This window comes from Stigmatopora argus, chromosome 1, assembly GCF_051989625.1.
Source record: "Stigmatopora argus isolate UIUO_Sarg chromosome 1, RoL_Sarg_1.0, whole genome shotgun sequence".
Lineage (NCBI taxonomy): Eukaryota > Metazoa > Chordata > Actinopteri > Syngnathiformes > Syngnathidae > Stigmatopora > Stigmatopora argus.
Window position 1 is genome coordinate 9,370,822 of NC_135387.1, and position 23,120 is coordinate 9,393,941.

At 42.7% G+C, this 23,120-nt stretch overlaps 1 protein-coding gene across 25 annotated transcripts in view; it reads right to left on the reverse strand.

Moving 5' to 3' along the window:
* The window catches only part of unc80 (unc-80 homolog (C. elegans)), a 43,191-nt gene extending 21,718 nt beyond the window's left edge, over positions 1-21,473 (reverse strand). For 10 of the 25 annotated variants that reach the window (XR_013298325.1, XM_077592691.1, XM_077592272.1 and 7 more), the window contains exons 1-26: positions 21,223-21,473; positions 20,936-20,984; positions 19,599-19,755; positions 18,566-18,909; positions 17,008-17,131; positions 16,863-16,927; positions 16,163-16,305; positions 12,773-13,181; positions 12,492-12,708; positions 11,249-11,389; positions 10,850-11,118; positions 8,740-9,045; positions 8,464-8,595; positions 8,198-8,345; positions 6,645-6,695; positions 6,089-6,237; positions 5,201-5,364; positions 4,990-5,034; positions 4,442-4,540; positions 4,088-4,296; positions 2,181-2,287; positions 1,920-2,073; positions 1,215-1,387; positions 935-1,147; positions 290-425; positions 88-221 (exon numbers count right to left, since the gene is read on the reverse strand). Coding sequence is in view for 24 of the 25 variants with exons in the window: in XM_077592691.1 (XP_077448817.1) it covers positions 88-221; positions 290-425; positions 935-1,147; positions 1,215-1,387; positions 1,920-2,073; positions 2,181-2,287; positions 4,088-4,296; positions 4,442-4,540; positions 4,990-5,034; positions 5,201-5,364; positions 6,089-6,237; positions 6,645-6,695; positions 8,198-8,345; positions 8,464-8,595; positions 8,740-9,045; positions 10,850-11,118; positions 11,249-11,389; positions 12,492-12,708; positions 12,773-13,181; positions 16,163-16,305; positions 16,863-16,927; positions 17,008-17,131; positions 18,566-18,909; positions 19,599-19,755; positions 20,936-20,984; positions 21,223-21,314 (4,230 nt within the window). In the remaining variant the exon portion in view is untranslated. Of the gene's footprint in view, positions 1-87; positions 222-289; positions 426-934; positions 1,148-1,214; positions 1,388-1,919; positions 2,074-2,180; positions 2,288-4,087; positions 4,297-4,441; positions 4,541-4,989; positions 5,035-5,200; positions 5,365-6,088; positions 6,238-6,644; positions 6,696-8,197; positions 8,346-8,463; positions 8,596-8,739; positions 9,046-10,849; positions 11,119-11,232; positions 11,390-12,491; positions 12,709-12,772; positions 13,182-16,162; positions 16,306-16,862; positions 16,928-17,007; positions 17,132-18,565; positions 18,910-19,598; positions 19,756-20,935; positions 20,985-21,222 lie in introns of those variants that run through there. The other 15 variants (XM_077594040.1, XM_077593661.1, XM_077594121.1 and 12 more) reach the window with 8 other exon arrangements.
* Positions 21,474-23,120: the final 1,647 nt, after the last annotated feature.

A 23,120-nucleotide genomic window follows, 5' to 3' on the forward strand; every position in this document is an offset into this window, starting at 1 on the left:
AGAAAAAAAATGTGACTTATACTTAGGTGCAATTTATAGTTACGATAATATGGTACCTAAGATTACAAATTGGGGAGCAAAAAATACCACAAGTGGTTCTGTGCGCGGTCTCGGCAAGCAAGGGAACGTCTCTCGTAGAAAAGTGGTGATTTCCAACAATAGCTGACATGCAGCCATCTTCAGGGCAAATGGGCAGCCACATTTTGTCGGATTGACTGTGTCTTGGGAGGAGAAAAATAATCATGAATGGGCATCAAACTCCAATAATCCGTAGCAGCAACATACTTACTATCATCTAAATAGTCTTCTTCCTCATCCTCCTTTCTCATCCTCCGTTTTGCTTCTTCATCGTAGATGTACCCCAGGATGTTGGCAGGACTTTCGCTGTCACAGTGGCACAATTCGCTCAGCCGCGTGCCAATTGCCTTTTTGAGACACAGTGGCAAATGGCATTTAGAGGTAGTTATGGTTAATTGATGTTAAAATTATGATGGTTTTTAAGGATGGGAGGGAGTCTACCCTTTTAAGGGTTCTTGACCTTAAAGAGAAATCAATCTCCTTTATCATGAAATTTGCAGAGGAAGATATCTTCAATAAACTGAGAAAAGATGACTTTTTGTGATGTGTAATATACAATCATTCATTTTCTGAACCACTTATCCTATCACAAGAGGTGGCAGGGGGTGCTGGAGCCTATCCCAGGAAACTACAGGCAGTACTTGTGTGCGAGGCGGTCAGTGTTACGTTTGGAGATGACAAAATGCCAGCGCTTATTGGCAATGACATATTTTTTCTGTATTTAACCCTTATTTTTTAAATGATCAGAGATCGAAGAAATTCACAATTTGCGTACTTAAATATTTCGCGCAACTGCCAATCGCATAAAGCCCATTAACACAAGGTGCTGTCTATTCTTTAAACACAATAAACTCACATCTCCCCACTGACAGAAATGTTTTGCTGCATTCCACTGAAGTTTTTGATTCCTTTTATTGCCCACTATAGGCGATCGCCCCCTGGACAAGCCTCTCTTGGTAATGTTGACATGGTGTCCCTTCATCCACTCTGGCCAGTTGCCACGGTTGCAGCGATGAACAAATCGAGCACATTCAAGAAAGAGGGAAGCCCGAGCTACGATGGGCGCTTCCTGGGGAAAGCAAAGTGCAAGATCAAGATGAATTACAGGAATGCCAGGGGGAACCGATGACGAGTACCAAGTCCAGGGCAGCGGCGAGGATTGAAGCGTCAGGTATGGTCCCAGGCTCGCAGCAGTTGAGCAGAAACTGGAAGCGTTTCATCCCCTGTCTAATTGCACCCAAGTTCACAACATTTTTGTTTTTTATGGCCTCCTGGCTGGCGGCGAGACGCTCCTGGAAACCGTGGGGTCCTGGACAAATTGGAAATGAAATGTATTTTTCATAATTGGATGCAGGGGACCCACTTTTACAGCCACTGGCGAATGAGATGCAAATTAATCGCTGACAGTGCTCAGTTCTCGGCATTCATTGAATGATCATAGCAAAACCTTTTATCTTGATCACATTGGCTGAAATGACACGTGTTACAAAGAGTGTTACGCAAAAAAGCTGTGCTTTGTCATCCAAAACAGCAACCAGATGTAGTACAGCATCAAAAGGAGAAAAAGCGCGTTCGAACTACACCACAGCAGAAAGATGGTTAAAAGATTCAGTCTAATGGAAGAGCAAATGAGGGAGGAATGGGCTGATTTTGATGAAGTGTAACATAATCATGCAAAACCTTAACAGCAGAAACTTTAGGTCAGACCTTTCAAAGTAAAAAAAAAAGAAAGAGCAGGTGATACGAGACAGGATGTCACATGAGGTGTTGGGAGAGAGAGAAAGTAGAAATCATGGAGCAACAAGTGGGCGAGGGGCAGCTGGGATTTGGGGGAGGTCTACCATCTTTCTCTTCTGTGTGGTGGAGCTTGGATGGATTCCTCCTGCCAGACCTCCATTTACCGAGCCGCTTGAAGAAATTCTCCTCCTCATCCCTGCTGTACTCTGGCCCGGCAGCAACCCCCTCCGACAGTTTGACTGCGCTGGTAAACTTCACCTTTTCATGCAACGGCAGATTAAAAAAGAACTTGATTACTAATCCTATAGCACGAGACTTTTCAAACGTCTACAATGGAAAAATTAAGCAGCGTCCGTCTTTCAAACCTTTGAACTTTGCCGTATGAAAGAGAGACGATCTACTGAGCTGATATCCAACAGGTCTTCCACACCGTCAGTGAGACCGGAGAGGGATGAACGTTTCAGCCAATTGCCTGGAGACAGCGTGAATAAGAGTTTTTTCACATACATGTACAGCAGAAACTAGGTAAGTAAAGGAGCCACAGATAAAGCACACATCCTGGTTTGCGCAGCCAGATGTGACACATCAGGGTGGAAAGAGCACATAGCATTCACATGGGCTTACAAACAGGCACTAGAAAATTCCATTCGGAAGAAGACGACAGATAAGTCCAGAGTTCCTGAATTCTAACCTCCTAAGACCTCAGTAAAGACCAAAAGTAAAATTGCTAGAAGTTTTTTCTGTTTCATGCTGTTTTAGCAGTAGCATTGACAAGGTGTCTCTGTGTACACTGTAAAAAAAATACATGTTAAGTTTACAATAAAACCCAGCAAGCCATGTGTGCCAGAATGTTAATGTTAAAAAATAGGAAAACCATAAAATATGGGTGAAAACTGCATTGCGCCTTAGTAGATTTTCTACATTTTTTTTCAATGAAAATCATGTAAAGAAGAAATACAACATATTGGTATTATTCCGTGATTGATATGTAACTGGTGTAGTAATGTTGCACTTTTACTTGTAAGCGTAAGTTCAAACTGAATCTATTGTATGCATGATTTTATATTATTTGGTCTGCAGTACCCTTCATGTAGCTGTACTGGCCTTGTACGAGTTGACAAAAAACAATAATGGCCATGCATAGGGTGATGCAACACCGACAAAGACAACATGAAGATGGATTTCACCACATACGTAAAACAGAGAAGGTGAGTGGTAGGCGTGTGGTCCTAAGGCATGCTGAGATGTAAAAATGGAACAGGTAAAAAGGGAGAATGCCTTTAGAAAGAGGCTATTAGATTTGATGTGAAATGTGATGATTTGTAATTGTCACAGAAAACCAGAATGAAGCAAGTTTAGGACAAATACCATATTCGATCTATTGATCGCCTTCGCGTATGAGCCGTACCCTTAAAATTGCCTTAAAATCGTTGAATTTTACGATTTCTCTCGCATATGACGCCCCCTGATTCACAATTTTCACCTCCATATTCATGGCTTTAATAGGGAGTACAAATGTGTTACTTTGAAGGGAAAATTTTAAGAAAAATCATCGCACGTGGTATTTCTGAGATACTGTATGAATCGAAAGGATCGTCTGCTGGATTGCACATTCCAAAAAGGTGTTGCCTGAACGTGGACGAATTCAAAAAGGAAGTCACGTGAGCAGTATAACCAGGAAGTGTGTCTGTAGCGGTGTAGTTTTCACCAAGTCACTGGGTGCAATAATAGCATGAGATATACATTACGCAGGTATCCAGGATGATATTTTAATGATCGACCGCAAGACCTTCGATCAGCCTTAACAACTATTGGGATGTGCTGATATGGTAAACACTGCAAACACATGTATCAAGGCTACTCGCGTCTGGCCAGTCAGAGCACGTTTAAGTACGGTAAGATGGCGGCGCACTGAGCAAGCAATGGCAGGCACAAGTTAGTGAGTTTTTTCACATTTTATCCAAGATACAGTTTATTTTTTGGATGAATTTCATTCATAGATGTCAAAATAAATTTTGTTTAGCATTTTATCACTTTATCTTTTCTCTATTTTGAAACAAATGACCGTATCGTGTCTTGCGTTATGGCATTTTGTCTTTGTCACTATAAAGTTTCGTGCATGTCAAGTCTAATTTGTGCGCATATAAGCCGTACCCTTGATTCAGTCTTTTTTTTTGTTACAAATATGGCATAGATGCGAGAAAATACGGTACATCTGAAGACTTCATGAAAGTTAGTTTTTTGAGAATAGGTATTGCCGGGGTGCTCATACCTATGGGAAGCTTAAGTTTCTTGCGAAGTGAAATACGCCGGGATCTTGATCGAGAGCGACGGTCTGTAGTGGTGCCAGAGTGGGCAGTGGTGCATTCCGACGTATCCTGTTCTGATTGGCTGCTGGTGTCACTGGCAGCACTCTGCGACTTAAACATCTTCCTCCAAAAGTCTTTCCTGCCCAGCAGAGCTCCAGGGATCTGATCCTCACTGGAGAGATGCAGACAGAACTTAGTTTAATGAAACCAACAACAACAAAAATAAAAAGATATAGCTACAACTATTGTTTTCGTAACAGCGACATGGCACATGACATGACATGAATGGGTGGGGATGTGGTGAGGTGAACACTCACTGTTCGGGGGTCTGGGGGGGTCTGCTGGAGATGTAGCTGCGACACTCATCTGCAGCACTGGACACCTGACCCTTCTCCCCGGACACACCCGCCTCTGACCTGCACGCACACCCCAACAAACAAAACAGCTCTCAGGGCACCCATCCATCTGAGAATGCTAAAAATTTGCGGATACGACGTGGTGTTGCCGGCAGGTTCTTTACAGCTCTCTGCCACGGTCTCTTCTACCAGTTCAGTATTGAGCCTCTTAAGGCTAAATAAAGCCTGACAACAATTGCCAATCTACATGCTGAACTATCCATTTCCACACCTATTACAAATTCAAGCCTAGAAAAGCAAATAGGCAGGACGATCAGCCCTTACGTATAAGGACAACATCTTCCACTACTATTTCCTTTGAGGCTTTTAAAAAAATATTTTGCTTGACTTTGCTCCCAGTGGTGTCCCACTAATACTAACGCCACGAACCATACTACAAATCGCCTGTGCATTTCTCGAAAGGTGAGACTGAGAAACTACGCAGATACATAAATGCAGTCTTGACTCACCAAGTGCATACATAGGACTCAGCATTTAACCCCAAAATTGCAGCTCTCATGCAGGAGAAACAAATGTGAACAAGACAAACAACACAGAAAGCAATGATGAGATGATCGAGAGAGATATGAGGAAGTTTTCTACTGAAATGTTTAGTAAAACACGATAACATTTTCAAATACTAAGCAGTCGCCCTCACAAAGTTCGATCTATTTGCAGTACCTTCTTGGAGCTTGCAGTTTGCTCTCATCTTTCTCTTCGGGTTTTTTGGCAGCCGTGACCTTCTCAGCGCTGTCGAGGAGAGCGCTCAGAGCAACCCGACGAAAAACATTTCCATGGGCCTCCTTGATGAACTGCACCAGTTGGCGAATGTCACAGTATAGGCCCTGTGAAGGAGTACGACAGCCAAGTGTCAGAGAACAACCAGAGGGGGCTACTGTGTAGGATGTCAGTGCATGAAAATGTCTTTGCTGCCAAGTTGACAAACATCCATCAGTCAATTAAGGATCAAGAAACTCCAAACTCCAAATGTGTGAACATACTAAGAAATGCTCTCCACTAACTCTAATGTGAACCCCAATCAGTATGATAGAAAATCAATGGATGGATAGTTTTTGTTGTTGTTGTCTAAAACTTCCACTATTTAACGGTTCAAAAGTAATGGGAAAATTGGCTGTTCTGCCAGCCAATGGAAACAATTTCCTTGCATTTTCTCATAAAGTTTTCACACAATCCCCTTGTGTTGAGGAAAATATTGGTCTGATGAGTGGGATTTTAAGGTTTTTAATTTTCCTAAATTTTGAATGCTACCTTCTATGTATACTTTATTGATGCCTTTTTAACACAATTGTCATATTTTGCTGATTTTTCAGGAAACGCTAAGAACGAACTATTTGTTTAGATTTTTGTATTTACGAACATTTTAAACATGTAAAAAATGACTTCCATGTTCCAAAAATGGTTAAGATTAAAAAACAAAAAATCTCATGTGTACCAGGCTTTAGTGAAAAAAAAATAGTGAAAAAAAATCAGGAGCCTTCAGCAACAGACACTTCAATAAAGTTGTCATGTGGTAATCATGCAAGATGGCACACAAATACAAGGACCCACCAGGTTCTCAGGGCTGTGAAGTTCATGTGTTGTGGAGGCGCAGCGGGTGATCAACGATTTGAACATGCAACCCACTACCACAGCCTCCATGTTCTGCGCCAAGGACTTGTTGTCGTTTGTGGTGAAATTGTTCCCAAACCCGGCTTTATCTGGAAATAAAAAGAAAGGTGAAGAGGCCATGGATCCCACCGGTGTGATTCAGTCAGCCGAACAAAACACAAAAACAGTCACCCCGCACGACAACTTGGGGGGGAAAGGGGGGCAAAGAAAAAGGGTTCGTACAGCATATGGGGGGAGAAGCAAACTGAAAAGGATTCTGGGTAAGGAAGAAGGAATACATGCAAGTGACTAAGGCCTGCTCTCAAACTACATTGTCGTAATCGTAATCTTGGGCAAAAGAATGATTGATAAATTTGGAGTCGCAGGCGAGATTTGTCACTTTAGGACAGAGCGAGAGGGGCAGCAATGGAAGCAGTGGCCTAAGGAAGGTTCTGCTCAGGTGGGTAAATTTATCACATCTCTAAAATCAGTGCTCTTATACATTATGTGTATCTACCGATGTTTCGTTTTTTCGCCCTCCTGGACCTCTCACCTGCACTGCTGTACTCTGCAAGAGAAAAGAGGCAGGGCACAGGTTGATTGTCATCAGGCCAGCACAAACATGTACGTGGTGTCAGGAAAGGACCTCCTCAGGGAGGTTAACCCAAGAGACACATATTGGTAAAACTGACATACACGCACGCCAACATAGTTAAAAAAAACACAAAAGAAATCAAAAAAACTTGCATTGTCAAAACACTCATCAGTTCGATCACTTGCCAATATTTTTTATTTGCTATGATGTTATAAAGCAGAGACCAAAACAATGTCAATGCAAAGCTGAATTGGCATGAAGAGCATATCTCAACGTCCAGGAGTAATGCCGCTGATTGAACAGAGATGTAATGGGCAAAGGTTTGGATTGGCAAGTGTACGAAAATGGATGAGCGAGGAAGGAAGAAAGGAATAACGGACTGGAAGAAGGCTGCAGTACTTGGTGGAGGAGGAAGTGAAGGGAGAAGGCACAGAAGCAAGAGGACTGGAACAAGCAGTGGTCGGAGGGAGACAGACATAGCACAAAGATAGTACTCAAGGGAAAACAATTAAGGTTTGTCAAAAAAAAAATTATAGTCATTTAGAAATATGACGTTTTGATGGTTTACCGTCAAACCTGGTTTTATACAGTGGCTTTCCTTTTTTCAATACCTGATACCATCACTACCTCAACAATTACTTAACTCTTCAGGTTCGACCGTGAAGACCAAAATTAAAATACAATAAAACTAAATGCAATTACAAAACAAAACAAAACAATTTATTTAATATTCATTTATTCACTTTCTGTACCGCTTATCCTCACAAGGGTCATGGAGCCTACCCCAGCTGACTTTGGGCACTGGGCAGGGGACACCCTGAATTAGTGGCCAGCCAACTGCAGGGCACAAGGAAACGGGCAACCATTCACGCTCACACACATACCTAGTGGCAGTTTAGCGTGTTCAACCAGCCTACCCTCCATGTTTTTGGATGTGGGAGGAAACAGGAGTGAACCCATGCAAGCCCGGGGAGAACATACAAACTTCACACAGTGAAGAGCGAGCTGGGATCGAACCCTCGACCCCAGAACTGTGAGGTCGACACGCTAACCACTTGTCCGCCGGGCCGCCCAAGTTATTTAATATATGAATAAAAATTAATTACAAACAAGATGTAAATAAATGGTTTGTAAATTCCCAATTAAGTGTAGTTATTGGTGATTCTTTTGATAACCTCAATGCAGTTTTAGGGAAATCAATAAATTCATAAATATCTTGTTTCGCAGACTCCTCCACTACCTTTGACATTGTCGGCATCGAAATCAAATGACCATGTTAACTTGGAGAGCTGGCACTGAATGGATTTTTTTATTTCTATTACTACTCACCTTTACCTCAAGTAACATTCAATTTGCTAATTTGCACCAAGTGAAAGCAAATTAAAGCAAAGGCTGACTGGCTGATTTCTCTCCAATACAGCCTTTGCAAGTCACCGCACAATATCCTGTGTGCGTAGGTGGCTGCGCATACTCACTGTCGGTGATAGGCTCCATGCAGAAGCCCAGCAGAGCATGAAGAAAGTCCACAATGTTATTCAGAGAGTCTTTGTTGACGTAGTCACGCATTGTCTGGCGAAACTGCAGCTTGTCCCGCTTGTAAAGGTTGGTCAGGCAGTTTTGGGCCTGATGGAACAGAAATAAAAAATATACATATATTTAGTGGAAGTGAAAATGTAGGGCTTGACTCAAAAGCAATTTTGGTGAAAGATTTATCAGTTTTGATGGCTTCTGGGGTTCTGACCTGCATTCTCAGGCGATCTCCCGAAAGGCCACGATGTCCCTCGCCACATCCATAAGCACAGCCCAGGGACTTGACTATTTTGATGAGCATGGAGAGGGCCAGCCGATGAGTGCTTAGGGAAGAATTCTCTTCCTGTGCATTTCCAAGGACACACACATGAGCGTTTATAAGGAGGGGAGAGGAGAATAGATACCAGATCAATTTATACTGTGATTTTAAAGGAGTTATAGTTAACATTGATACTACACTTTGTTATTTCGTACCTAGCAAACTAACCTTTTTATCACTGTCCTTGTTATTCTTCACATCATCCTTGCTCCCTTGCCCGCTTCCTCCGCCACTCCCCCCTCCGCCACCTCCCCCGCTACCGCCATCTCCGCCACCTCCTCCTCCAAGGCTGTGGCCAACCGCGTCCTTGGCTCGCACCTCCTCGTTTTCCTTGTTGTCAGGCTTGGACAGCTTTTTGCCCACCCCAGGCACCACGCCCAGCTGCAGCAGGGAGTCGATGATGTTGAGGGCCACATCACAGATCCTGGAGCTGATGTCATGACTGAGGACAGCATAGAGTGCACGCAGCACTGCCTGATACACAAGAGAAGGTGCAACATGTCACCAGGGCTCTTTTTTTGTATATGCAAGGTTATGAAAAAAGTACTCAAGCTATATCATGACACCTTGCTCCCATTCTCAAGCATCATCATGAAATGAGTCAGCAAAAGTTGGAAAAAGAGCAGTGTAAAAAGGCACATAAGCCCTTTGTCCACAAACGCAAAAATAAACCATCACAAAAAATGTACACTGTCTATACCAGTGTTTCTGGTAGGCCTTCAAGGCCTTCTCTGCTGGCCTAAGAAATATCTGAATCATATATTATATTTTGTCCCTTAATACTTATTAAATAATTCCAAATGGTCTGTTAGCTTCCTTTCATTGCTTTTCCCCCTGGTTGCACTGCTTCCAGATGTGTGTTTTCATATTGAAGCATTTAACCAATAGCATTTCAGCCATTATTTGTTGCCAGGGTCAGAAATCTGCCTCAAGGCCTTCACAATCAGTTCTGCAGGTTCTGCTGCATTAAACAAGCGTCGATAAGACTGTTGCTTTAAAAAATCAGATTTCTAGTTGGCAACACCACAATGTCCCAGGCGTAGGAATATGTCATTGCCTTCTCGCAGGCGTAGGGATACGTCATCGCTTTCACCAACTATGATTGGCTAGTGATTAGACAGAGCTACCAAACTGTATTTGGAGCGAGCTGCACAAGCAAATATATTGTTGTGTTAATGTAAAGCCATTTTCAAGACGGACTATGCCAGAAATATGACAGGACAGGCTCGACTTTCAGCATTAGCTTCGATGGCGATAGAAAAGAAGGAAGAAAGAAAGGAGGATGGATATTGTGTACAGTTAAAAAGGATTTTTGGTGAGTAAAATATGGCTATATTCCTAAATAATATTTGGAAGTGGATTTTACCCCATTTTAGTAAAATTTTTGCCGTTTCGCCATTGACGTCCATCGCTGTCTTTTCCCGGGGTAATCACCCCCCTGGCCTGGTTGTAATGTCTGAAAAGGCTCCAGTATTTGTATTTAATCAATAAATGCTGATAGGAAGTGGATTTTACCCGTTGAAGGCGCTACGAGAAAATGCACGGACCGCCACTGGTTTCTAACCACTGTGCCGCGGAAAATTAACTGGAAAGAAGTCATGCATTGTAAAAAGTACAATATTTTGATATTAAAATTGAAACATGAGGGACAATAAATTCCTATTACAATATTACAAGATTTAAAACGTAATATTATAATCCTATTAATGTTCTCTCATTTCTGTCATCCTTGGTAAAAGCCAGAGTTATTTTTTAACAAAATCTAAATTTGCAAACATCTGCTTTTGTTTTGAAAAACAATGATGTATAGTCACACAGTTACCTTGATTTTCATAGTACCATGTTTCTCAGTGCATCATTTATGAGTTCGGTTCATATTTATTATTTAATTATCTGTACATCTTATCCTCACGGGGGGCTCAGGCTGTCCCAGCAATTCTACAGGCACGAGGCGGGGGACACCTTTAATGGCTAGCCAATCCCAAAGCACAAGGAGAAGGACAACCATTCATGCTGACACTCATACCGAGGGACATTTAAAACTGTCCAACCAGCCTACCATGCATGTGTTTGGGAAACTGGATTAAAACCCAAGCAAGCCTGTTTAGAACATGCAAACTCCACACAGGAAGGTCGAAACTTGGGTTTGAACCCTCAATCTCAGAAGCGTGAGGCCGACACGCTAACCACTTGTCGACCGGGCGGCCTCAATGCACATTTACATGTAAATAATATTATAAACAACGTTAGCAAATTTGCACCTCTATCTGTCACTCACTGTGAGATCCAGCATTCCATTCTTCTGCACAAAGTTATTGGTGCCCTCAATGTTGTCACCCTCCTCCTGGCACGAGTAGTTGATGCAAGAGTCAGTGAAGCTGCGGGGAAGGTTGGCACAGGCCAGCGGCTCCACGGGCATCTCTGGAACCACCACGGGGTTGCACAGTCTTTTCATGTGCTCGGTGAAGAAGTCGGCATAGCCCACATTAAAGGATGCCACGGTTGTGTTGAAAGCTGCCATAGTAATGGTAGAGATCTGGGATCGAACTGTTGTTACAAGAAAACAAGCGGATCATGAGAAGATTCGTACTCATCAGAATAATGATCACTGCAAAACTATTCAAAAGCATCTACAGAGATTTTCAATATTCAGAACTTGACAGACTGGGCTTGTCACCCTCTTTGACGGTGTTCTCCATGTGGCTATTGGAGTGGTCGGGCATTTCTCGAAGAAGTGAATGGTGGGAATGCGAATGTTTGGTGCTCAGGCTGTCGGCATCAGCCGCTGTGTCTGTGCTGCCTCGACGTGTGAATTTACCTGTGACACATAGGGGGGTAGTCCTATAAAACCAATACAGTGGTACCTCGCGATACGAGCTTAATTCGTTCCGGGACTGAGCTCGTATGTCGATATTCTCGTAACTCGAACGAACGCTTCCCATTGAAATGAACTAAAAACAAATTAATTCGTTCCAACCCTCTGAAAAAGCACCCAAAACAAGATATTGGATTGGAAAAAATGTTTTATTTGTTCTAATTCGCCATCTATTAACAAAGTAACACATAACTAGTGGTTTAATACTACTAAAATGTGTTTAATAGTACTACATTTATACGGATTTCGAAGGGGGGAGAGGGAGAGAGAGACGGACAGAAAGAGGGGGGGGGGGGGGGGCTTTTTGCACGGCAAAGCCCTCGTAACGTAACAAAAACAAATTTAAATGAACTTGAATTATGATGCAGACACACTCAAAAATAAGTTTAATCGAACCTAACACTAAACTTAATTCTAATTTTGTTTGACATTTTGATACCTTTCTTCTCTGGCTCTTTTTGCCCCGCCTCCACACTGACTTTCACATGCAACCTAGATGTTTGCTTTTGTATTCCCTTCAAAATATTCCCAAAATGATGCACACAAATGTTCTCACAATAGGATAACGCACGACCACTTGCCAACGAGAAGTAGCATATATAACTCTCGTATTAGCGATCGCCTCGCAATGACTAACGGGGAAAAAAGCACTGAAAAAACGCAACGCTCTGCCCAGTGCTCGCAGAGACATTACAAAGAGGGAGTTGCGACCAGAGACATTACACGAGGGAGTTGCGGGGAGAGAGACAGTGCCCATGATGTTCTTATGAGCAGCATCTCGCGTCCGCTGTCTGCTCGTATATCGGAATTTGTCTCGTATCGCGAGATAATTATTAGCTCAAAATTTGTCTCGTATCTCGAGATAATGTTTTGCTCGAAATTTTACTCATATCTCGAATTGCTCGGGGTGCTCGTATGTCGAGGTACCACTGTAGTTACATATTGAGTGATTAAGAAAGGTTTAGATGGGGGAGAGTGGCATTCTGTATTTGAGGGTTTGAGATTCTAAGTTGTATTTTGTAGTCAACTTGAGCTTTGAGCCTACCCATGATGGTGGCCTGCCAGCCCCCTCGGTCCAGAGTACGGCGATCATCGCCTAGGCCGGAAAAGCTCCCGAAGGAGAACGTGCTGCGAGTGGGCGAGACGTCGAGGTGGTCCTCGTGGAGCAGGAAGGGGACACCCATACGACGTTGGCGCTTCTTCCCCGTGTGATGGAAGGGAATTGACCCCTTCCGCTCTCGGTCTTCGCGTCGATTTTTAAACTAAGAAAAAAAATTGTGTTAGCACAGTTGTTATTTTTCTTCCATTGATTAATGCGTGTCTGACCTTCTTGAAGATGTTCATGCCGAGGTCAGATGAAAGGTCAGGTACAGCTTGGCGCCGGAGGTTGGTTAAGGAAACCTTTGTGAAAGTCTCGGTGCTCAGAGATTTGCCTTCCTCGTTGCATTTGAGACTCATATCCTGCGTTTTGTGGGTATTGACCAGCGAAGGGGTGGCGGCCACCATTGAGCTACTCCGTGGCCGCGGCAGCGGAGTGACCAGCGGTTCGGGGACACGCTCAGGTCTCTCCTCCAGAATCTGTCTCAGCCGTTGGAGGTAGTACATCAACGCCCAGTGCACCCCCTCTTCTGTCCAGTGAGGCTGCAGAAGGCAGCGCAGGACCGCAACATCAAAGTAGGTGGCGTAGCGAGCATGCTGAGACAGCGATGCTGGTACGCCAGCAGGGGCTGATGTCCTGGAAGCAGGGAAATCAGGGAAGAATGGCTTATCGGGACAGCAGTTTGACACCTGCTCGAAGCCCTGATTATTTTGTAAATATATTGTTATTAGCAATAAAAAAATAACGCTAAAAATATAATAATTATTGGGGGAGAAAAACAGTAAAACAGCCAAAAAGAATTTAACTGGCGCCTAGAGATGGTTAAAAAGCTGTACTTTCATTTCAATATGACATTCATTAATTCATTTTCTGCACGCTTATTCTTACAAGGGTCACGGGGGTGCTGGACCTTTTCCCTGAATTGGTTTCAACATGACGATAATAGTAATATAAATATTTTTGCTATTCATTTTTAATCATTCCAACATGGGGGCCACAAATGAGTGTGATATTTTCTATCATCTTGTAACATGATTTAATGTCCAAAATCAGTGATCAATCCTCAGGAAAAATAGATTTAGAGGAGAGAAAGCATAGAGCAAGAAATGGTGCATTTCATTCCAATTCACCATGTGCCGCATGATACCCGTTCATGCTATGACGGCTTCTTATTTCATCCTGTCAACCCCACTACACTGCTTTATATAAAAACATGCGCCACAGGAGGCTGGTAAATACAACCCAGTCCCCTTCCAAGTATGATCAGTTCAGCCTACGTGAGAACACCATTAATAAGGCGAAATGAAGGTCAGCGGTTGGAATAGCTGCAAGGCGTATCGAGCGCCGCTTAGTGATTAGAAATATATTGATACCATGACAGCAAAGCCGAGAGGAGGATGTCATTTAATCTTGGCGGCTGTAATGAATGGGGAAGGTGGAAAGGGTCGATATCTACATGAATCACTTTGGGAGCGAATAGCGGAAGCAGGTTGCGTCATGTTTCACCTTCTCTCCTGCTGCTGTGTGCGGGGTTGCCATGGATACAGGGTGGCAGCACCCAACGCACAGCCCCCCTTGAGACACTCGCATCCCCGTTCGATGTGAGAGCAGTACGGCAGCCGGCGGTTGCCATGGGAACTGCCTCAGCATCAGCGAGTACTGAGTGTGCGAGAGATGTGTGGCGGGGTGGGATGACTAAGCTGCATTAATCACAGAAATGATCGCATGCCACAGAGAGCTGTTCACAAAAAAATAATGTGGTGGAGAAAAAAACGAGAACTAAGATTCAAGAATCATCTAGGGAGGTTTAAATCGGGTTGAATGCGCACCTAAATGTTTACATTGCACCATGTCGACCTCTCTTCTGTCCTTGGGGAGAATAATAAGGTGGGTAGTGTTTCAAGAACTAACCATCTTTCGGTAAGAATCACATCCTATGAACAAATCTTCGCTGTGAGTCTATACATCTCAGGTGTCAAAGTGACGGCCCAGGGGCCACATTCTGGCCCACACCATCATTTTGATTGGCCCGTCAAAGTAAAATATCGATTTCATGTTTCATGCCAAAATAAAAACATACAAAAATCTGACAAGATTGAAGTTGATGTATTTTAGCCAATTCTTAACCAAATTTAAAAAATAAAAGTTCCACAACCCTTGTACGGCTGAATGAAATCACTATATTAAAATAAATATAAAGAGAATATTTACAGATTTTCCTGGATATGTTTTCAATTAAAAATGTTCAATGAATATAAGATCAAAATAAAGAAATAAAATGAGTAAATAAATAGAAAGAAAATATCTACAGATTTTTTTTCTTTGTTAAAATTCATTCATTCATCTTCCACACACCATGCTTCCTCGAAAGGGTTACGGGGGTTGCTGGATCTTATCCCACCTGACTTAGGGCGAAAGGCAGAGTATAGCCTAGAGTGGTCGCCAGTCAGTCTTAGGGCACAAAGAGAGACAAACCATTCGTACCGCCACCAGTGGGAATTGAGCCAACTCCTGCCCGGCCTGGCGAGTGAAACTCTACAACATCAGGTGGCCCTTTGTTAAATTCAATAAATAAATAAAATGATTTACTGATTGCACTTGTAGGACACCAGATTAGTGAAAAGGTGTCCTGCTGATGGGTTGGAACGAAAACCTGTGCCCACTGCGGCCCTTTGTGGAATAGCTTGCCTACCCCTGGTTTAACCCATCTGCTTCAACCATGCCTTTACTCACGATGTTAAATAAGCACAATGTTAAGAGTCAGCTGCCATGAGCTGCCGACTAAAATCAGCCTATCTACGCCAAAAATACACAGACTGCCACCAAAGTCTGGCACGGATGCCTACGCATTGCCAGACTACTCGCGGGCAGCCCAGAGCAAGTCAGCCATGCAGGCGATACTGCCAGCGTGTTATTTCAGCATAATTACCCCGATTATATGGGCAAATACTCCCTCAAGCCGGGGAGGTTTGACACGAAGAGACATCGTGGCTCAAAGCGACAACATGACGCAGCTTACCGTGTGGTCGGGTGGGCTGCGCTGAGCGCTTCGCAGACATACTAAGAGTGGGGCTAAATGCTCAGCCATCAGAGAGATGATGGCACCATCTCAGGGTCAGCATGGTTCGCTGCTGCTACCGGAGGATTATTTGTCATAAAAGTATGCCCATAGGACAAGGGTGTCCAAACTATTCCACAAAGGGCCACAGTGGGTGCGGATTTTTATTCCAAACCATCAAGAGGGCACCTTTTCACCAATCTGGTGTCCTACAAGTGCAATCAGTGGATTACATTCAGGTGCTTCTTGTTTTCTGCAGAAATCTCATTGGTCAAAGTGTCTGTGCTGGAACAAAAAACAGCACCCACAGCGGCCCTCGAGGACCGGTTTGGCCACCCGTGCCATAGGGCAATAACAAGGAACGTACAAGAAGGTCTCTACTGCGTGCGTAAACTGACATCGCAATGGTGGATGCATGATAGGTGGTGGGTGACATAATGTAAAATGATACATATTAATTTTATCAATATCTCGGTGCCATTGAATTCAAGTGTTTTCCTAAGGCATTATTTTTTGGACTACAATGACAGTGTTGTATTTTAATCAAAGCTGGACTGACTTTTTCTTAGTGGGCCCTTTGACGAGTGGGGGTTGCTGGGAAGGTCCGCCTTTCTCCACTGAGTTACCGCGGCGACAGCTGTGCTCTCCTGCAGCTGAGGAAGAAGAATCGGAATGGCCAGCCTCACAGACAACCTGAAAGCCCTGCGGAAGGCACAGGCAGGATGAGACAGAGACAAAATTAGTTATGGATGATTAAAGGCTCAAAGGGTTCTGGCTTTAACCCTGGCTAACCACATTAATGTTTATGTACGCTGGGAGCGAGGGAACGTTCGCATCCATATCTGGGGCTGGGCCTAAAAGTCATATCCCATATCGATTGGTTTATATAGGGCCATGAAAAAAATTTAGAGGTGTTGTTTCGGCAATATGATAATGGTCATAAACTCATGCTTATGGTTATATTACGTAATATAATTGCTGTTATTGCTTATTATTACTATATTTATTATCATGACAATGCAGGTCAACGAGCCCCGGCACCCTGCAATGCTGACAAGGTAGTGTTCTACCAAAATGTATAATGCGTGCGGAACGTCCTACCAGAGGCGAATTCACAGCCAAAGATAAAGTTCAACCCTGATAGAATGATTGTTAAAATAAAACAGATTAAGTAACTAATCCATTTTCCAAAATAAAAAAAGCACTATGTTAAGGGAATGACATCAAGTATAATATAACATTTTGTGAAAACCACTCACCATGGGACCAGGGTTTCCAGACCCACGTGGGCTGCACTGGTTACTGATTGGGGAGTTCCTCTTTGCTGATGAAGAAAATAGAGCAAATGAACCAACCCAAATCCTTTTTTAAATCTCATAGTCTGAAATTGTGTTTCCTAGTCACCTGTTACAATGTTTCGGACTGGTTTGATGAGGGCTGTGAAGGCGGGGATATCAGGTTGGCGGTGCTCCCACATTGGCTGCCATATTATGAGACCGCTGACCAGGCGAAATGTCAAGTCTGACTCCTGTACAAAGGATTGTAAAAACGTCTTTACACCTTAATAATTTATTTTTGCATAGTTATCATCAAACAAAAGTAAATATCTAAGAATTATAATGTATACACAGACAGTTGATTCATGATTTTTTTTAAAGATTTTTTTTGGTTTTACATAGGTCAAGTGGCTTTAAATATTTTTTCCTATAATAAATAAAACCTCCATGTTGTTTCGTTGTAATTAGTGTTCTCCTGATCCGATACACAGTGGTGGGATTCATGTTAGGTGTATTTGGCAGTATTGGTCTTGGTCACAATATCCGATCCTGCATTTATGTGCTTTTAACACCGTCATGAATTTTGGGTGCAGTAAATCAAACCACTAGGCAATAAGTATGTCGGACTACTTTTCTTTAGAAACCAATCGTACATTTGTAATCAGGCCAGGGTGGGCTAAAGCCCAGGGTCCTTCAAGGGAAAGGGGCCTATCAGCACAAATTACCTCCCCTTCTGGCGAACGATTGTTCAAAGTTGTTGCATACGAGTGAATCTCCACTAAACGCGTGACTGTAACATAGGTCCTGAAAGGCACGTTTTCGCCATCACACCTCAAGATGTGTACTGCGAACAAACTAAGTACCCAGTACTGCAATTTTCAACTATAATTAGTGCAATGTGTCACATTTCAAGTATTTGAAGTACTTGAATCCATACGATGCAGTACCTTGGTAATTTTCATAAAAACGACGGCCAAAATGTTCAATTCATTTTGGCCACAAACACTCAAGACGTGTATGTAAACGAGTGAAGTACCCAGTCAGGGCCACCTTGTTTAACGAGCTAGAGCACATGTGTCAAAGTGGCGGCCCGAGGGCCAAATCTGGCCCGCGGCATCATTTTGTGTGGCCCGGAAAGTAAATCATGAGTGCCGACTTTCTGTTTTAGGATCAAATTTAAATGAAGAGTATAGACGTATATTAAATTTCCTGATTTTCACCTTTTTAAATCAATAATTGTAATTTTTTAATATTTTTTTTCTGTTTTTAGTTCAGAAATCATTTTGTAAAATCTAAAAAAAAATATATATATATATAAAAAAGCTAAAATAAACATTGTTTTAGATCTATAAAAAACTGAATATTCAGGGCTTTTAATCCAGTTCTCTAAATATTATATCTAATATGGTCCGGCCCACGTGAAATCAAGTTGACGTTAAAGCGGCCCGCGAACCAACCCGAGTCTGACACCCTTGAGCTAGAGCATGATGAAAACCAGGGGCCTGCAATATAGAGGGTGCAACAGAAAATAATTGTGAAGCACTGGTGTAATATATGTATAGTACATGTACTATATAGGCCATTATTTATGCATGCATAAAATAAGACCAGTTTGAAATTTAAATGTTTCAAATATGATGAGCTCAGTAAAGAAAGTATGGTAAAGTGCGATTTGGATTCAAGACCTTGATCCGGTGAATCAGTGGCGCAAAGAGGAACACAAAGAGCTCCACGGTGGCCATGCTCTTGTGGAACCACTTGGCGCGAGCATGCTCATCCTCTTCCAGCTGGGAGTTGCTGTGATGTGGACCCGAGCCTCCTAACGCAGAGCTGGAGCAGGAGCCCGGGGCGCCAGGCGATGAGCCCTGGTTTCCGAGGGGCTGCAGGAAGGCCCCCCCGCCGCTGCTGCCGGCAGACCACCCGTGGCTCAGGCTGGGCTCGTGGTTGCACTCCTGGGCGGCATCCAGGAGCATCCAGTGCAGCGTATGGAGCAGCTTGGTTTCAGCCACGCCCAGTTTGTCCTGATGACCTGCCGGATGTCCAAAGACAAAATTGATGTTAACGAATAATTAAAGTGCAATTCTTACATATGTCTCCTGAAGCAGTACGGATAAACAAATTAATCGAAGGATGGAGGACATTAAAATAGACAGTTTGTTGTATTTTTATGGTTTAACTTTGACTGTAGGCCAATTTAGCTCATATAGCCTTAGCTACTGTATGAAAGTGTGGAATACAAATAAATTGTTTTATTTGTGCATATTGCAGGAAATTCAAATTTCATTTTTTTACAGTACAGTTGGAATTGCGGCTCAGTTTTCTAGGTACAGTTTTAATTGAATCGTTGCGGGTGATATAGTACTTGAATGCCCCTTCCTTATATATTTAAGCACAGGGTAATTGTAAATTAAACCTGTGCACAACATTAAATTAGTTGAAAATAACATGAAAACAAAATATTTTTAGAAATAAAACCTTCATTTTGTTTTTAATGAAGATTTTAATGTTGCCAAGTATAGTGCTACTTGGAGATCCAATTTGAGAATCAATGAGTCATAGGCAATGACGATTTTCGCTACTCTAGGCAGGGAGAAATGTTGACATTTTCATCAAACGAATGGATTGAACTCATTTTTATTCTTGCTGCTTTCAATGCTGGAACAATGCAGGTAGTCACATGGGAATAACGCGAATGAATCAATAATGTAGTGACCTCACCAAGTTTGTTCCTGTTGGATAGCAAAATGGAGGTGCAGTGCAGAACGTGCGGCAAGGCAGCTTGGACCAGCTCCCAGCGAGAGATGCTTTGAATGGCGTCGGAAAGGGCCGGCGACAATCCGTGTAGCTTGTTCTCCACCAGGACACGCTCAAAGGACTGGAAGGCAGCCACAGAGAAGCAGAAGGCACACATAAGACAGCTACTTAAGCTTCTTTTTTGGACTTTCTCTGCCCTGTCCTCCAGTGAGGCGAGGCCCATAAGACAGTGGGGGCTTTGTGGCATTCCCAGGGGATCTGGTCAGGCATCATTATGAATATGAGTTCTTGCTCCTGGGGAATAGGAGGAAGCATGCAGGCAAAACTAATTTGCTAAATGCAAAATGAAGAGTGCACTTCATTTGCAGGTGAATTAAGGCTGAAACAGGATTATCTACTTATTGCACATATGGCAACATTAACCCTTTCCTGTACAAATGATGGATTTTCAACCCTTAAAAGCACTCACTTAACTCTTTGACGCCCAATCCATTTGGTTTGGGTTTTAAAATGGATTGGGTATCTAACATCAACAAAGGCGCAGAAAGATGAGCATTCATAGCCAATTCTGCCAGTTGAAATTAATTTGATTTCTATGGTTTGATTGTATCGAGCCCCCCAGTCAAATTGTCTTGGGGTACTGCTTGCACTGTTAGTGAAACATGGTCAGTCATTGCCAGCCTTCCCAGTTGAAATGAATTTGATGTCTATAACTGTCAATGGCAGTGAATGAGGTAAGAGCTACAAACAACAAAATAATTCAGAGATTATTGCAATATACTATATGTATTCATATTTACCCTACTTAAACAGAATTTGCAAAACAAAAAGAAGACGTCCAGCGATAATAAAAATAAAAGTCAAGAAAATACCAACCAAGATATGTCAATTTAACATTTTGGAAGATTCATGTAATTATATGAAACAAAATATTAAAATTATTGTCTGGCCACCAATTCAGGGTGTCCTGCGCCTGGGGCCCATGGAAGGCTGGCATAAATTTGTGAAGTGAAAATGAAAAAAAGACAATTTCCTGCATTGATTTCACATTATCAGGCATGAGCTAATGGGGAGGCATTTTTTTATGTGACGAGCTCCATCAAGTGTTAAAGCTGGGAAGCGTAACACAATGTAGGCTGAACTTAAGCTTCTTGTGTGGGCCATATTCAATAAAATGTTCACACGGGTAGCCTATATTCAATTATCACGCATAGTTTAGACACCCCTGCTCTTAAGTGTTAACTTTTAAAAACCTGTCCACAGTAATGTCCACTGTCCCTCAAAGGGTTAAAACGACTTACCACGCAAGATGCTTCATATTGTTTCCCCAACTTAGGACGCAAAAATGCACTGCAAATAGACAAGAAAGGGAAAAAGGTTTAAAAAGGTGCAGGTAAAGCATCTGCATCCAGGCACTTCATTTGCATTCGTTGCTCATTTCCAGCTGTGACATCACCAGCCTCGTTCGTCATTGATTAAATATTAATAATAATAATAAAAAATACATACAAAAACCATCATTTTACATCATGTCGTTGCCCTCCGCATTTTGAGCGAGCACAAACACCTGTTATCAGTTTGCGCTAACCTAGTCTGCCGCCACAGGAAGGTCTGGATGGGGAAGGGGATTCCTTTCCCGCACTCCGGTTCGTTGTCATCCAAGCTTTTCCTCTTCACCATGTTGACCGCCCGCTGCCGCGTCTCCTCTATGCCCTCCCGCCTGCGTGCGACCACCGGTTGGAGGCGGCGGCGGCTCTTTGGCTCAGGTGAGCGGCGAGCTTCTCTCTCACGACATGATTGGATTCGTGCTGCGTAAAATGGCTGCAAGTGTCCGTTGCTGTGCGGAGGGAGGGAGGGAGAGAGGGGGGAGGGAGAGAGGGAGGGATGGAGGAAGAGCAAGAGGGAGGAGATTTCAGAACCGCCTATCACTGGAACAGCGACGGCGAAAAGGTCACAGAACGCACGGCAGGTGGCAGATGCTCATCAAAGTGTCCGTGTTCTCCGAGTCTCAATTTCAATGAGGACGACCAACGAGCTTTAATGTGTGTTATTTGAGTAGTTGATATTTTTAATCTATTTTTTATTTTTATTTTTTGCGGTCATAATAACACACCATAATTCACCGGAAACTGCTTGCTTAATTCAAAATCAATCAAATCAATCAAAAATCAAAAACCTTTATTGTCGTTATACACAGCTGTGTATAACGAAATTGGTGGTGCTACTCCACAAAGTGTGTTTTCCCTGTAAAAACATAAATAAGTAATATAAAAATATAAGAATATAAAAAGTCACATCCATGTAAGGTAAATTCTAATTTGGAGACAATCATGCTCTCTTGGGCAGGTGCATGACAGGCATTTACATTTTTAAAATGAATGCTGAAGAAATAGCCCGAAAATCGCCTACATATGATAGAAATCAGTCATAAATAACTGTTTCTATCTCGACTACCAGGCATCCAAATTGCTAGTGGAACCAACTGGTCCCCATTGATTGAAACTTGCCCCTGCCTGATGAGTTAAGAAAACTAATGACATTTTTAAATAAAATACTCAAATTGGTGAAAATATGATGGTCAATAATATATAAGGATGAGGCATTCTCCATAATAAGCATCATATTCTTCTTAATAAACATTTAACTGTTAAAAAAGTATTTCTTAAACTACTATCAGTGTTTTTCTAGTGGTACTACACAACAAAAAGTTGAATCAAGTGATTTGTCATGTTTAGCCGTCGGCTGCGGCGAAGTTGAACCCAGAATGCAGGAATAAGGACGGTGAAAATTGCTGGTGCAAAAAAAATTAGGTTCTTTTAATAACAAAAGTTGAAAATCCAAGTGGCCCGGTGACGCAAGTTGTTAGCACGTCAGCCTCACAGCTCTGGGGTCCTGGGTTCAAATCCAGGTCATGTGCATCTCTGTGGAGATTGCATGGACTCCCCGGGCCTGCGTGGGTTTCCTCCGGGTACTCTGGTTTCCTCCCATATTCCAAAAACATGCATGGTAGGCTGATTGGACACTCTAAATTGCCCCTAGGTATGGGTGTGAGTGTGCCTCTGGCCTGGAGTCAGCTGGGATAGGCTCCAGCACCCCCCGTGACCCTAGTGAGGATAAAGCGGTTCAGAAAATGAGATGAGAATATTCAAGTGACAAAATAAACTGGAGCAGGACCCACACCGACAAAAAACAAAACATGACTTACTGGTCCGTGATGGTAGTAATACTCCCACGCCAGAGGTCACCAAACATTCTCATTATATATACAAAAAAGGCTCATCAAATTAATACAAAGCAGCTGGCTATGAGAGGAGGGGAAACACGGACACACATACACACCCAGGCAGCAAACACGAGGACACGCCACCAATAAAATCCAAACATAACGTGACATGATTACATCATTTCAAAAATAGAGGTTTAGCAACTCCTTGTTTGATTCAGTGTATGAATGTCTTCCAACATAATCTTGATATAATAATGTTA